This window comes from Melampsora larici-populina, assembly GCF_000204055.1.
Source record: "Melampsora larici-populina 98AG31 unplaced genomic scaffold MELLAscaffold_31, whole genome shotgun sequence".
NCBI lineage: Eukaryota > Fungi > Basidiomycota > Pucciniomycetes > Pucciniales > Melampsoraceae > Melampsora > Melampsora laricis-populina.
Window position 1 is genome coordinate 645697 of NW_006768795.1, and position 15254 is coordinate 660950.

Sequence of the window (15254 nt, forward strand, 5' to 3'; positions counted from 1 at the left end):
AATACATCTCAACAACCGATATTGTCGAGCTCAAGGCCCAGATACACGTGTAAAAGAACTTTGCAGCCTTCAGCCAAGGGCTGTTGGTCAATTGAGAAGCGGCGTGAGTGCCGTAAACGGCTGGCGTATTCACGCAACGTGAAGGGTCCTCACCAGGCACCGGGACAAATCTCCAAGACACTAATCATCAACGCCCCGTACAAAGTGAACAGGGAAAGGTACACAGACCAGTGTTCACACAAGGTGCTTTTGCACTATTCAACAGAGAAAGTTCATCCGACGTAGGGTGGCACCTCCGGAAGCAAGCTTAACCCGACCCTCCCTCGCAAACATTTTGCTCCGGAAGCCTCCGGAGTCTACAATTATGGTACACAAATATTGTTCTGGCAATTTCCAGAAGGTTTTTTCCAGAACTCCAGAACCCTTCGGGAAGCGTTCTGGCGTTCTGGAAAAAACACAAATACACACATAAATTTTCTGCTGCAGCCGTTCATTCCCCACATGCATCACCTAACAAACATGGATCAAGTGATCAACAACGACTACCTCAAGCCAACCCAAGAAGATCAAGTTATCACGCCGTTCACTTTACAAATTCACCCATCTGCGCTTCAGGCCTTTTAATCGACCTTCAATTTGAACTTCAGATCACCAAACTTCTATACGGAACCCATTCCAGGTATCGAGAAATTTTTATTGGCTTGAGATGGGTCATTCACCGTGAATCAATTAATACTCAGAGGCAAAGCTTTCACTGCAATCCAATCGATACATAGAGGTCGTTTTACTCTTATGATTTTCATCCACCTTCTCCCGGTTTTCAAGCACAAAAATCGATCAATACAGGTATCATCATATTGAGATTCTTTCTTAAGTCTCAATTTGTACTCTTTGTACTTGTTATCGGGTTTGAAAGCTTTCTCAAAAGCAATCAAGATGTGACTATGCGAATGGAATGTTTGATATGCATTGGGAAGGAGTATCTTTGAACGATGCACGTTTTATTTTCTCATTCATCTCAATAATAATGAACAAACCCTCATTCAAATCAAAATGAATATCAAGTGTATATACCTTACAAAAGATTTGAGTTAAAAAGCTATATAGAAGGAAACTAGAAAGAAAACTCAAAAGCTTGAAAACTAGTGAAACAGCGACACTAAGATGAAAGATAAAATGATTATTGTTCCCAAGCCCATTTCAAACACTTTGAGTCGCAATAGATTGAGTGAAAAAAGCATCTTGCCGCGTAGTATCTTGCCCGGATTCATGAACATCAGTCGTTTGTGCGATGGGTTTGGTGCAAAGAGGCCTTAAATGTCCTGTCGATTGAAACAGGCGTTCAGAGTTCTTCAATCGCTTTGAACTTTCAACTCGGCAGGCCAATCTTCCCCATCTGCCTTTGAGAAAGTATGCAATATTATACATACGTGAATCTTTCAAGTTGAGGTTGGGTTTTTTTGAGCCATAATCGAGAAGTGAGAATGGAAGTGCTGAGATGGGAGAGGGATGAGATTTGGTGTCCTAGGGGATGAGGGGAGTGCCAGCGGAGTAGGTGGTGGTTTGGTTCATGGTGTAGTCGGGCTTCTGGAATTCTGAAGTGTGGGGCATTCAAAGTTGCAGAACACCAGAACGCCAGAACACACCAAACAAAAAAACTTCTGGCGTTCTGGAAAAAGCGTTCTGGAAATTTCCAGAACAATATTTGTGTACCACAAATATTATGATCTTGAGGCCAAACTTAAGTCCCTCGCCAAAGGCCTGAGCCCCAGCGAGGTAGTGCGTGTTGGCGCGCCCCTTAAGTCAAAGATAATTGTTGCAATAGAGACATCTTGACCCGCGCTTCTGAAAAAGCGAGCTTTTACGATGCGCGGTTAGTTCTGACGTGCAGAAATCCTTTCAGGATGCAATTTCACCCATAGTCTGGTGTTCAACCCAAAAAATTTCAAACCCTATGAGATCAGATCTTGATGACCTTAGATTTATCGTAAACTTACATACATACATATCCAAGTCCCTCCCGCGCCTCACAAGTCTTAGATTTATCGAATCGCGATTAACAAATATATCCACATTCTCACACTCATTTCGAAAGAGGTGGATTTCAACCTCACGTCTATGTATGACTCTTCTGTGGAGTTTCTCAGTTCTGCATGAGTGCGCGTTTAATCGGGGACGACCAAGGCGGAGAATTTTGGAAGCACAGGAGACCAATGCGCCATCAACGCCAAGAATCAGTTCTATGCTCCAACATACAAGCTGAGTGCAGGGGCGCGGTCTGGAAGATAGATGGACTTTATTCAGCTGATCAGTGGCCAAAAAAACCGTTCAGCGCGTAGCCGAGGGGAAGACTTTATATCTCAAGATTTCTGACCCGGGTACCAATGTTGCATATATTGCACAATTAACGTTAGAAACAAATGGGTAATGGTCTACAGATTTGTGAGCGGAGTGGAGAATCCCGAAGGTATTCGACGAATACAAACCCGCCTGTTCTGCGGACGCTGCCAAAATCCGTTTGCCAGTGCCACCATCTCTAAATGTGTGCCAATCTGCAGAATATTCGATTGGAACATCTATGTTGTAGTACATACCCTCACCAAGGATCGTGTTATCACCTACATATATACAAATATATGGGATACATCGATGGTCTGTTGATGAGCTCGGACTGAAGACCATGTCAGAGAGCTTCTCATCTGAACAAATCTTGCTTAAAAAGTACCATCAATCGGGTCAATTCGTCATTATCTCCATAACCTCTCTTTCATAAGTCCGATTTCAGTGACATGCGTCTCGTATTCTTGGTGCTTGTGATCACAAGCTCCCTTTCCACCCAGGTATCCTGTAGAGTACTTTCAGATTTACTCCCAGGTTTGATACCTGCCTGGAAGATCAGGTTACACCATCAGGGGGAATCATCCTCAGCACAAGATGATGTTGTCTATCGCCCATCCATGTTTCCTGAAACCCCAATCTCTCTGTCTACTCATCAAAGGAATTCCAATTTGCGTCTTCGATATGTGCGTAACTCTGGAGTTTGCGAGACTCGGAGAGGTGTGCAAACATACTCAGGTTATATACCCAACGACCGAAATCAGTCTATGTTCTTTTGGTTGTTTGAGGCCCGGTGAGATGTTTCCTTCCCAAAGTTTGGACTTGGAGCTAATTCCAAGTTCTTGCCATTGGCTCGCGTATATAGCAACAACCCCGATACAGCGCCATTGGTGGTCTTTTTGAATGGAGGTCCGGGATCTTCCTCTATGCTGGGTGAGTTGATGCTCTTTCAAAAAGTTCCGGATTTTGTCGCTATGCGTAACTTCATCCAACTGATCTTGTCTCCTTAGGTCTTTTTCAGGAGAACGGGCCGTGTTGGATCAAACGGGACTCTAGTGGTCTTGAGGATAACATTTATTCCTGGTCAGAAAGTGTAAGTGCAGCAGCGCTAAAGTGACGTACTGCTGTTAAAACCGAAATTTTCTCAAAGTGACGAGATGCCGGACACTTTCTTTTGAAATACGAAAACAATTGATAATCAGGCCAATATGTGAGCAATTCTTGTGGACTTTTCAAAAAAATTGATGGCTAATTCTACATACCACGTCTTCAAAGGTTGTATCTTGATCAACCTATCGGTACAGGCTTCTCCTTCGGAACTACCAACGTGTCAACGTCATTGGAGGCGGCAGTTTCAGTTTATAACGCACTTCAGCTGTTTTACTCGGATCCCATCTTCTCAAAATTCGTAGGGCGCGAATTTGGCCTATGGACTGGTGTGTTTCATACGTCTCCAAACTTCCCTGAGCATCGTGTTCACATTTGTATGGATTCAAATGATTAATGGCACTAAAAATCTCGTGTCATTGGCGCAGAGTCTTATGGTGGTCAGTCCTGCAAAGTTACGAGTCGTTTCCCTCTCATGTTACTGATAAGTTCCTATATCACAGGTCACTATGGCCCAGTCATGGTGGACTTATTTCTTAACATGAATTCTCGTGTTTCCCAAACTGGAAACTTCATCATACCTATCAAGACATTAGGGATTGGTAACGGCTTGACTTCTCCTCTCGCTCAGTATCCAAAGTACACAACGTATGCGGATACAAACCCGGTTTGTACCTCTACTGGAGAATTATGATACATCCTGTTACTTACCAGTAATTTATATTCAACCTGCTTTGAACAGTATAGACGAATCATCTCAACTGATGAAATCAAAAACCTGACAAAGTTATACGAATCTCCTGGTGGATGTAAATCGCTTATCGTTGAATGTCAGAAAACACTCAAAAAAACTCGATGTAGCAATGCTCAAGAGGTTTGCAATAACAATATTCTGATACCCGCGGCTGGGAACGCGAGCTACTACGATGTGCGGTCAGTTTGGTCATAGACAGAGGGGATAAAATGTACGGTTTCGACCATATCTTTTTCATATTCTGACCATAAATATTCTCCTCAAACAGAAACAATGATCCCGATCCATACCCACCCAGCCTTGAGCCACTTCTCACCAATCAAGGATTTCAGCGTGCAATTGGTGCAGAAATGAATTGGACAGAGAGTAGCGACCTGGTGTACGATAACTTTTTTGAAAGGTAGAAATTTTTCCTTACTTGATTTTCTCATGCGTATGTTATAGCTCCTTGAGCTAACGATGATCCTCCAACGATTTTTTGATGTTTTGATCAGTGGAGACTGGATGATGGATTCTGCGCCGCAGCTTGTGCGCGCGATAGATGCGGGAATCAGAACTTTGTTAGCATGATTCAGATTATAATACGTGACGTCTCCATGCTGATTATTTCCATTTGTCTTTCTGTTTTTCGGTAAAGAATATACGCTGGGGATGCAGATTATATTGTCAACTAGTAAGCCTAAACTTGAAACTTCGAAAACCTTGATCCAAAGATACTTAGATTTCTATGGATTTCTCTATCCATAGCATGGGGGTAGAAGCTATTATGGACAATTTGAACACTAAATTCTCAGATAAATATCGCCAACAGAAGTTTAGCGAATGGGTCATCGACGGCGAGGTCGCTGGAATTTATAAAAACGCCGGTACTTTATCATACATCCGAGTTTTTGGTGCAGTCAGTCATGAAGATTTTTTTTCCATAGTTGGTCTAAGCTGAATTACTTGCATCCTTGTAGGGACACAAAGTACCAGCATATGGAAAAGGAAAATTGGCTCGTGGTCAGGCCGCCTTGCTGTTCTTCCAACAAACCATAGCTGGTCAATCCATCTCCAGCTCACCGCTAGATCTAGGTGATCACGAGAACCCAGGGGATACATCCTTCCTTGATATTGGATTATAGCGAGCGCTATTCTAAATAATTGATTGCCTACGGTTCCTGAGAATGTGATGTATCAGATTCTGGCACTTGTACACTACGGTTCAAAAGATTTGTAACCATTATGTGATTTCACCATTGTGTTCCAACGATGTTGTTTTCATATGTCGAGAACATGCCCAGTAAAAACATAACGTAAACATAGGTGGTTATGTTGCAAACTTGTAACTCTTATCTTTTTCCAACGCTCGGGAGTACCAGAGGATCCGGGTTTCTGTCCTGAGAATAGGTATGGTGCCTGGGTGATCCAGCTAAAACTCAGTGATGAAAAGGTTTTAGCTTGAATTGGGGCGTTGAGCCCTAGTTGCAAGGTAGTAGATAAATATACAGGACAAATCATAGGGATGTGCAACTAACTCAAAGGTTAATAAAAGGTCCGCTATGGGGCGGACTAAAAACAGAATTACAAGATCAAAATAAAAGGGAGAGGAGAGGTGTGACAGAATTTTTATAAGAATCAATCAAAGATGATATGATAATATAATGGTAAGTTGATCTTGAATAAATGGAGAATATTTTTTTGATAAGAATTATAAGTCCATTGAGAAAGGTTGAAAGTGGGAAGAACAAGTAGTTCCAGATCATCCACTGGAGATTATAAGTAATCAAGAGAATGGTAAACAGCTCCCATTACAATTTCAAAAGGTAATAAGGGATTTTAGCAAAAAGATTGCACGTGAGTGTAACGCGTGGGACACAATGAGGCTTTCACATCATTTTGTCGAGGCTACATCACATGGCCCTGTAACCAATTCTTGTATCTAGAAGATTCCTCCTAGTGCCCAATAATCTGAGACTGAGAAAATCATCAGAATCTGAGAATACAGCACCTTAGCATACGTAGAAACATATCCTGTGTCATGTAATAATAGACAAAACCCCTATGTTAAAACTAAAAAAACCTACATGATTCATGTGAACGGTCATGTTCCCAGTCTGTCATCCAGTTTGATCAACCCATACCCTCCATCAACTCATTCTCAGCCCTTGTTTCACAATTCCCAAAATGGACAACTCCAATAGCACCATAATGTTTCAACCAGCTCAAAAGGGATGTTGGTACAGTACAAAAGTTTTTGATCACAAGCAATTCAATGCCAAAAAAAGAACCAATCAAACCAATCAACATCTTCAATTATGGTTGTGCCAACTCTTATCCACAAACACAATCAATTTATCACCAAAGGCTTCCTGCCAGAGCCGGCGGTGTGTGGTCTTGTTGGCATCTTGGGTCCAGAATGCACAACCCTGCTCCGTTATCATCCAAAACTGGAAGACACATGGCACATCCACAAAAGCCTAGCCATTCTTTTCACTTTTATAGTAGACAGATACAACTAATTAACAACCTTTATATTCTCAAATCTTAGTACCTAACACTTCCAAAGAACAACAGTCACAACTGGCGCACCTGGCGATGTGACCAATTTAATTGCAAACAGGCTTTGATCCTCGCAGGTGTACCACAACCAATTGTTTTGTCTCCTTCCGACTTGGGCCCCAGAATCTCACCATCTGGTGTCATCCTCGATCCCAAACCCAACAAGAATGATAGGACCAATCAGACCAAAAATCACTGGAACAATGGACATCCTTTCTTAGGTTAGCCACATGACCCCACATTTGATCACAATCAACTTGACTCACTTGCAGGTTCTCACCATGGCCAAGTTGGCAGAGTATCCTGCCAAAAAGCTTTACAAGGGCCAGTTGCCCGGACTCACTGGGCAAATGGAAACAAAGGGTGTCCATGCCAGTCACTGTGTGAGGGTAGTGACTCTTTTGAGAGAGGCTACACTCACTAAAAGATAGTACAGGGAGTAGTTTAAGATGAAGTATGATAGGTATTATTATATTTCAATAGTTAAACTAGAAACAAAGGAAGGAGTTGATGATGGGAAAGGGGAAGATAATATGGGAAGTTAACAACTAAGAGTCTGCTGGGACAAATGCTGGCAGACTAGACTTAGTTGACTCTTAAATAAGAGGTTTAAGTTGTAAATGAATACAATAGTGAGAACTGGATCCCAAGATTCTCCAATATCCTTCTATGTAACTGGATAAAGAGTGATTATAAAGATCACTATCTTGGTTATCTCTTAGAGGTCACCAACCTGATGGTTATTAACTTGGAGGTCACCAACCTATTGGTTATTAACTTGGAGGTCACCAACCTAGTATATAGACTACTTAGGGGAAGTAGAGGATCCAGAAGTGAAGAATATAACTTACTAGGATCTAGTCAGGAAGGATCAAGGTAAATAGAATGAATCACTAGTATTACTATTTGTAATACTCTTGATTGTTATTCTAATTGAACTCTTGATGGTTCTTTAGAAAGTGGTATGTATAAACTTGGTTTTTCCTTTGGGGATGAAGCAGGTTCTGCTTTATATATTCTAGCTTTTAAACCTAGTATTGTGATATACACAATGTTTGCAATATTAGGTTTGTATTTAATATTTTAATGTTTTTATGATTATGTACACTTAATGTTATGTTATGTAATCATTAAGTGTTTCATATAAGATAAGCCTGTTTTAACTCTTGATACTGAGCTATGAGATGTTACTAGTGTTTTTGTATGTAATTTTATATGTTACATGTTATTTCTTGGGTATATGCATATGTAACTAGAGGTCATATATGTTTTTCTTACATTTTACATATATATTATAGGCTGTATGTACATGTAATTATATTTCTAGGTGATGGTTATATATCATAGGTTAGCATTTGAGTACATGTGTATGTACTCAGGGCTGACACACTGTGTCCTTGTGGCAGTCTCTCAACAACAAGCGCACACGGACTGTTTTAGAGGCACAAAGGCGACTTGTGTGCGCTTGTCAACGGGCAAACACCACAGGGACACGGTGAGTACTGCCAAGCAGTAAGAATTACTGACTCATGCTTTAATATTTTTTATTCATTCTTATATATTTTATTCTAGTGCTGCCTTGGATACGGATTGGGGCCATGCCCAAAACATGTAGTGGGGTCTTCAGCTCCTTGCCAACGAGTTCAGTTGGCACAAGGCAACAGCAACACATTGTCTTCAACAACCCATCTGATGGCTCCTGTGCTACCTGTGGCTGTAGCTAGCACCTCAAACACTCTACCGTCACCACCTGTACCGGCTAGGCCTCATGCTCATCAGTGGACACAAGATCACCACTTGTGTGTTTGGTAACAATCATAATGATCATTTGAAATGACCATATCAATTTTGAGATTCCATCAATTCATTTTAAAATCCTTGCAATCTTTTTAAAAGCCATTGAATGTTTTTAAAAACTACCCTTATTGAAAATCTCATCAAATCATTGTTATTTTATACATGTATGATTGCAATGTTCAATTGAACTCATTTGGGTTTATGTCAATAAATGTTTTGTTTTTGTTTGTTCAATGAAAATGAACAAAGACAAAGACATAAGTTGATAATGAAGACAAAAGATCAGAACAGGAAAGATCATACCATGAAGAGGATAAGGAAAGAAATGATGACAAATGTTCAAAAGGTTGAAGTCAAAAGGGTGACATTTGAACTTGAAGAGATGATTGGGTATGGTTAAGGAGGGTGATTGACAAAAAAGGGAGGGAGGATGGCGGAGGGAGAGGAGTTATGGAAAAGAGAGAGGGGCAAAAAGGCTTTTTCAGTCTGATATACGTCCAAAAGGCTGTATATCAAAATGGACAAATATATTGCAATATATATTTATTATTTTCTCCAAATAATTGTACCAAACACCACCACTTTTTTCAAAGTTGATATACTGTATATTATTGGTTTGGTGTAGTATATTACAATTACAGTACCCAAAGCAAATATGTTCATGTACATAGTTGTCATATATAGCTTTTTTTGGCGGGCGAAATACTTTTAATATCTTTCTTTTGTTTTTTTCCCCGCCAAAAAAAACTATATACAGCAACTATGTAGGCGTACATATGTAGCTTTGAGTACCACAAATATACATATATTGAATTGTACCAAACGGGCCCTAAAACTTTTTACATTTGCCTCAATGTCAAGGTTAGTGATTACAAATGAAATGTGATCTTTGAGATGCCAAAGGAGATAGTGATAACAAATGCTATATACAAATCAGAAAGGTGACAGAGATCAATCTATCAGATAGTCTTCAAGACACATTTGATGATCACACAAGAAAAGGTGGCTGAGTCCCAGGAAAGGTAGGCAAGTTTACAGTCTAGAAGTACTTGATTAAATCTCAATCTGAAAAGGCCACTCCTGCTGAACTGACCAAAAGAAAAATCCGCTCATAACGTATTGGAGTAACGCAGAGGCTGGTGTACGAATGCTTCGATATTGGCTTGCTTGCAATAATCTTCCATTGAGTCCAATTCATCTCGAATTGCTTGATCTTGAGCATCTGGAGCGTCGCGTGGGAAAAAAAGACTAGGATTTACAACCAGTCTCTTGAGCTGAGGCCAAGTAGCTCGAGAAAGGATCCCACTTAGTGTCCTGCAATCTTCTAATGTTATGTAGGTCCATTCAAGACACCCTAGAGATTCACAGTCTCGGAAGCTGTCCAGTAAGTGACGGTTCCAGGTATGGAGTTGCAAGTCAGTCAGAGACGGAAGAGAAAAAAGATGTCCTGGATTCCAGCCAGTATTGCTCTCCCAGCTGTCATCACTTTGCTTGAAGCTGAGGCCAAGATTTTTTAAACGAGGTGCAATGTGGTGGATAATTTGATGCGCTGAACTTGGTGATAAATTATCACACCAGTCAACTGTAAGGTTGGTGATTGTCTTTGGCCAATTGTAAAGACACCAGTGTTTGTCAATACCTTTAATGCCAGTTAAATGTAATGTTGATAGATGTTGGAGTTTGGACAGTTCAAAACCAAAGGATCCATCACCGAGTCCACCTTGATCTGACGACAGAATCATTCCACCACATTGAAGCGACTCAAGCAAGGGTAGACCAAGGATGAGTTTTGCTGGGGATTTAATCATTGCTCCCGATCTGATGAAATTTGTAATTAATGACAACTGCCGGAGGTGTTTGAGACTAGTTATGAGAGGAACCAGCTCTGATAGAAAAGCTGAGACTCCGAGTGAGTCGTCCGAGCGTCTGCGATGAATATAGTCAATTTTCAGCTCAGAGAGGTTAGGGGACCGATTTATTAGGTTTTTTGCATTCTTTGGGGAGACTCTCTCTGGATCACCGTGTTCCATATCAACAGTAAGATTGTCGTAAAAGGGATCACGATCAACAACTCCATCAGGTTGACTGCAGTTTTGGGAAAGGTGGAGTGTTAGAGACCGGACCAATGAGCCTTGTCTAAGGATGATATCTTCGGTCCATATATCTATCGGTGCTGGAAGCCGAGTAGGAAATTCTAGTTTCTGAGCAGTGTAATCAGTGTTTGATCGTGGGATGTTTTCACAACAATTCGGTTTGAAAACGACTCACTCGCCACAACCATGGTCGGCAAAGTTGGTATACTTCAGGACAAGCAAGTGAGAAGGTTTGGATTGTATTTAAGATGGGCGATTTTTGGGGTAAATAAGTCTTATATGGTTGCTTGTTGCCTGAACCCGAGATCACTGCGATACCTTTGCGCTTTTGAAACGCGAGTGCGTAGCTTTCATTCCTAGACAAGTCATCAAGTGCTTCGAGTATCTTGTTAAATATCTCGATAGGTAAATTCATCAGACCCCGAGGATGGGATCTGCGTCGTAATTCTTCGGTTTGAATAAGTTCTTTGACTTCATGAGATGAAGTTTCAGATCCCAGAAGAGCGCGCGATTGGAGTATCTCGTTGACCGATGAGAAAGAGCTATGTGGGCCTTCTGGTAGGCCGAGTTGAAGGAAGATACCAAGGATCGAATCCTTGGACCAAATAAAACCTTCTGAGTCGAGTTCCTCGAAACGACTTTGAATGAAGTCTAGATGTGGCTCCACTGGCGTAGTCCCCTCGTGACGTTTAGACGCAATCTCGCGCCAAAGGTTCAGCTGCGCTTTGCGACTAGACGGTGGCATCTTGATACATATGTAGAGGCGAGTCCGTTTTATAGAAGCTTCCGATGGATTATGAGCTTTATCTTGAAGGTAAATCCGGCCCAAGAGGTCGATTTCGTGAATTGTTCAGCGGTTTCAATGAGATTTAATGGGTGTTCAGAAGATTTGCAAAGTTTCTAAATGTCAAAAGATTCTTCCTTCATATGGCTGAGTATGGCTGAGTAGTTCGCGCTTCCAAGTGACAATTGGGAGGCAGCAGCATTTGGCCTGAAAGCGGCATGCCCCACCTGACTCTGGGATACATACATGTAATTTCGCTGCCGCCATTTTCAACATCTGAGTCTTCTGCCATGCAAATTGTATTGCTGCTTCAGATGACAGACACGAAGAGTCCAGTCCTTCAGCTATAAGGAAAATTCAGTGCATGTTGACTGGAGTGAACCTGGACGGTCCTATTCCAACTTGTCTTCAAAATCCGCATAACATTCAAGTTTCAAATTCTTTTGAAGACTGTCCGAATGCAAGTGGTGAGGTGGTCCTGATCAACTTGTCCTTTTGGATCTCATATATCTTCAGATATTCATTCCGTGTTCTGAACGTAATCATAATGAAAGAGCTGAATCTATAAGTCAGCTATATCATCACATCCATGGCATTTTGATCACCAACTGTCAGCTGAGTAATTCGACTGTGTAGCAGTGAATCCATCTTTGGACGGTGCCTTGTTCAGCTCTCATTGTTATTGGTCAGTTTCTCAACTTTTATTACTTCTATTATTTAAGTTGTAAAACTCTCATTGTGTCTTATTGTAATTAGGTAATCTCGCTTCTGATCTCATGTTCCATTCCTTTCTTTTCTAAGCAATCTTTATGTAGGTCTTTACCTTTTTCAGGTTCAGACCTGGTGTGGGGGGGGGCCGTAGGCCGGGGACTGCCTGTCCGAGAAAGGTTTTCTACCACCTATTCTCTGGACGGTTGGCGTCCTGAGCCCGTCGAAAACCTGACTACGGCATCAGTCCAGACGCTCTTGTGTGTTCCAGCATCTTCCATAATTCATTCATCTGCCAATCGCATCTGTCAAGCTTAAACTCTATTTTTATACAGCGTGCCTCCTCCCCTTCTACTTCCTCTCTACATCCCAAACCTTAATCCCACTCACTCGTAAGCTTCACTTGATCGACCTATTCACTTGTGGCTTCAATCTGTCCGGTTAATGCTCATCAGTACACTAACTCTTTCTATCTAAACGACATCTTCACTCACTTTATCTGGCATTTGTTGTTCTTGAAACTTCAGTAAGTTCCACAACTCTCTCGTTTGTTTCTTCTCTTCCGGGGTATACTTTCTGAGATATAACTGGTACGCCTTCGACTGTCATCTACCTATTGACGTTATCTCTTCCATCTGAAAGTTGCGCCTCCCACTCTAAACGAGTGGCCAGTCAAGTGATCCTCTTTCTCCTCCGACTTCCACGCTCTCTTATATATTCCCATCAGCTTCGCCTTTGAAATTACACTCCTCTGCCCGTTTTCTTCTAGGTACGAGAAGAGGGGGTCATTCGGACCCGTTTGATTGACGGCGATCATTCGTTTTAACGCTGAGTTTGCATCTAGGTATGATTGTTGGGCTTTCAATTTAATGTATTGCACTTGTCCAGGCTTCGCGGTCTTAGCGTTGAATAGGGCTATCGTCAATCTGTCACCACCTGATAACACTTGTAGGTCTTTGAATTTTATCAATCGTCTTCTCTTATCGTCAGATACTAACTCTCCCATTCTTGCCATTCCCCAGAAAGCCACCAATGCTATCGCTAACGCCGTCTGATCCCTTCTATTCCCGTTCGATAGTTTCCTCAAAAGTTGTACCAGGTGCTTCAATAATACTGGCTTCTTCAATTCCTTTTCCGACTCCCTGATTAGCGCTTCTGCCATCTTCGAAGATTTTAACAGAACTGACAATTTCAATGAGCTGTAAGTGGGGTACTCCTCGTTGTGAAACAAATGCCAACACTTGATGCCTGTGAGATACTTCTTTAGTGTTTCTACCTCCACCGCTGCTGACTTTTCGTTTTTCCTTTCTGTCTTTCCGTCTTCTTCTAGTTTCTTTCCAGCCCAAACCACAAATTCATATAATTTATTGATTGACAAAGGTAACAATTGTTTCCTTTTGTAACTTTTCTCTTCTGCAAATTTAATTAATTTTGCTACTCCACTATTATAATTTATTAACGTTGATTCTGCCCAACCTCCGGATAGCATGTGAGTTTGTACACTGTTTAATCTCCATCTTGATTCACCTCTTGCGTCCTGAAGAAACCACCTAATTTTATGTTCCGTTTTTGGTGAGATCATTCTTCCTCTAGTAACAACTTCAAGTCTTCTGGTAATTCTATTCTGATCCTATTCGTAACTTGGTCGTTTTCACCTAAACCTCTAGATAGATCGTCGGCGTCGTTGTTTCCCGATTCTACACGTTCCTCCGTTATGTCACACTGAAGTTTTAGAAGTAAGTCCTGAATTCTCTTCCACTCTTTGACCTCCTTTTATTGATTACAGATTCGGTGGTTGTGTTGTCTGTCTTTACCCAAAAATTCCTTCCGCGTACCTCTATCGATACCTCCAGCACCAGAATTCTGATCCTTATCGCTGCCGTTTCGGCCCAAGCGATGTCGCGACGTGTTTCGTCTCCTTCAAGACCTCTTGTCTCCCATCCGTCTTTCAACTTAAAACGCACCCAACCAAAATCGGTTATGACCCCTAATCCATGACCGCTTGCATCACCGACCCAACCTACTCTCTCAGGTTCGATCGCCGGCACGATCCTCCGGGGTTCGAAGGTTGTCAAGGCTTCCTTCCAGCTTTCCAAGTCCTTTCTTGCTGCCCTCGACAGGTATCTTTTAGCATTCGTCTTCTGCCAGGGATTCAACCACGCGTATAGACCTCTCATGTACGGCTTCATGTGGGGTAAGATATATATCAAGTGACCTATCTTCCCGATTATTGAGTCCGCTTCTTTCAGGCTCCAAGGTCCTGCCTCATCCAACATTTTTTCTATTGCCTCTAATCTTTCCGTTAACTTTTTGTCCGGTAATCTCACAGTCTTATCTCGTCCGTTAAATATGAATCCAAGATATTTTTGTTCTTCGGCGAATCCTCTGAGTTTTTCATAGTTAGTCTTGACACCCATTTGTGTGCTTACGTTGACCACGTCTTCGATTTCCAACTGACTGCCTTCTTTCTTCACTATCAGGTTGTCGTCGACCCACCTGAAGATCCTGTCGATCCCCAGTAACTTTTGGATGATCAATTTCCAGGCATCTGCCACTCTCCCGAAGGTCCCGCAACCTGCCACCCCGCCAAATGGAACTGCGATGTCCATCCAAATGCGATTATAGAAGTCCTTTATCATCAGGTATCTCCATTCCTCTTCCTTCGTACAAGCTTGTCTATAAGCTTTTTCCCAGTCGTAGATTGCCATTAATATGATTTCTTCGAAATGTTCTCTGAAGTACTTAGCAACCGCATAGAAATCATCCCACGTCGTATCGAAGTCGTGCTTGTCTACCATGGAATTTACAGAGGGTACCTCTTCATCTTCGACTGGGTAAGATAAGTCGTTAATCATACGCAGTGACCCATCGTTGTTGATAACGCTTTCCCATAGGATTTGTCCTGAAGAATCCCCATTTTGCGTAAACTTCCTCGTGCGTGAATGGGCCAAATACCCTTCCCAGCTGTATTATCTTTTTGTAAGTTTCCCATAATTTTATCTTTAACTGCTGATGCTGAACTATGATTGTCTGGTGTCCACCAACGCTTATTCCCTAGGTAATGTCCTGGGATTCCTTGAGTGAAACCCTCTACTAAGCCTCTTATCACGTCTTTAACCTCTTCTTCTACGCC

At 41.8% G+C, this 15254-nt stretch overlaps 2 protein-coding genes across 2 annotated transcripts; one reads left to right on the top strand and one right to left on the bottom strand.

Annotated features, from left to right (window-relative positions):
* Positions 1-2789: 2789 nt before the first annotated feature.
* MELLADRAFT_123591 (carboxypeptidase S1) lies at positions 2790-5322 on the top strand (the record flags this gene model as incomplete). Its single annotated transcript, XM_007412496.1, has 13 exons — positions 2790-3130; positions 3203-3270; positions 3348-3430; positions 3540-3547; positions 3613-3773; positions 3873-3884; positions 3948-4111; positions 4187-4377; positions 4467-4598; positions 4693-4758; positions 4836-4871; positions 4946-5096; positions 5158-5322. 13 exons carry the CDS (start codon positions 2790-2792, stop codon positions 5320-5322), a joined length of 1578 nt encoding a protein of 525 aa, XP_007412558.1.
* Positions 5323-9645: 4323 nt separating this feature from the next.
* Positions 9646-11374, bottom strand: MELLADRAFT_65109 (uncharacterized protein; the record flags this gene model as incomplete). The annotated part of the gene is made up of 2 exons (XM_007412565.1): positions 9646-10737; positions 10805-11374. 2 exons carry the CDS (start codon positions 11372-11374, stop codon positions 9646-9648), a joined length of 1662 nt encoding a protein of 553 aa, XP_007412627.1.
* Between the last annotated feature and the right edge of the window lie 3880 nt (positions 11375-15254).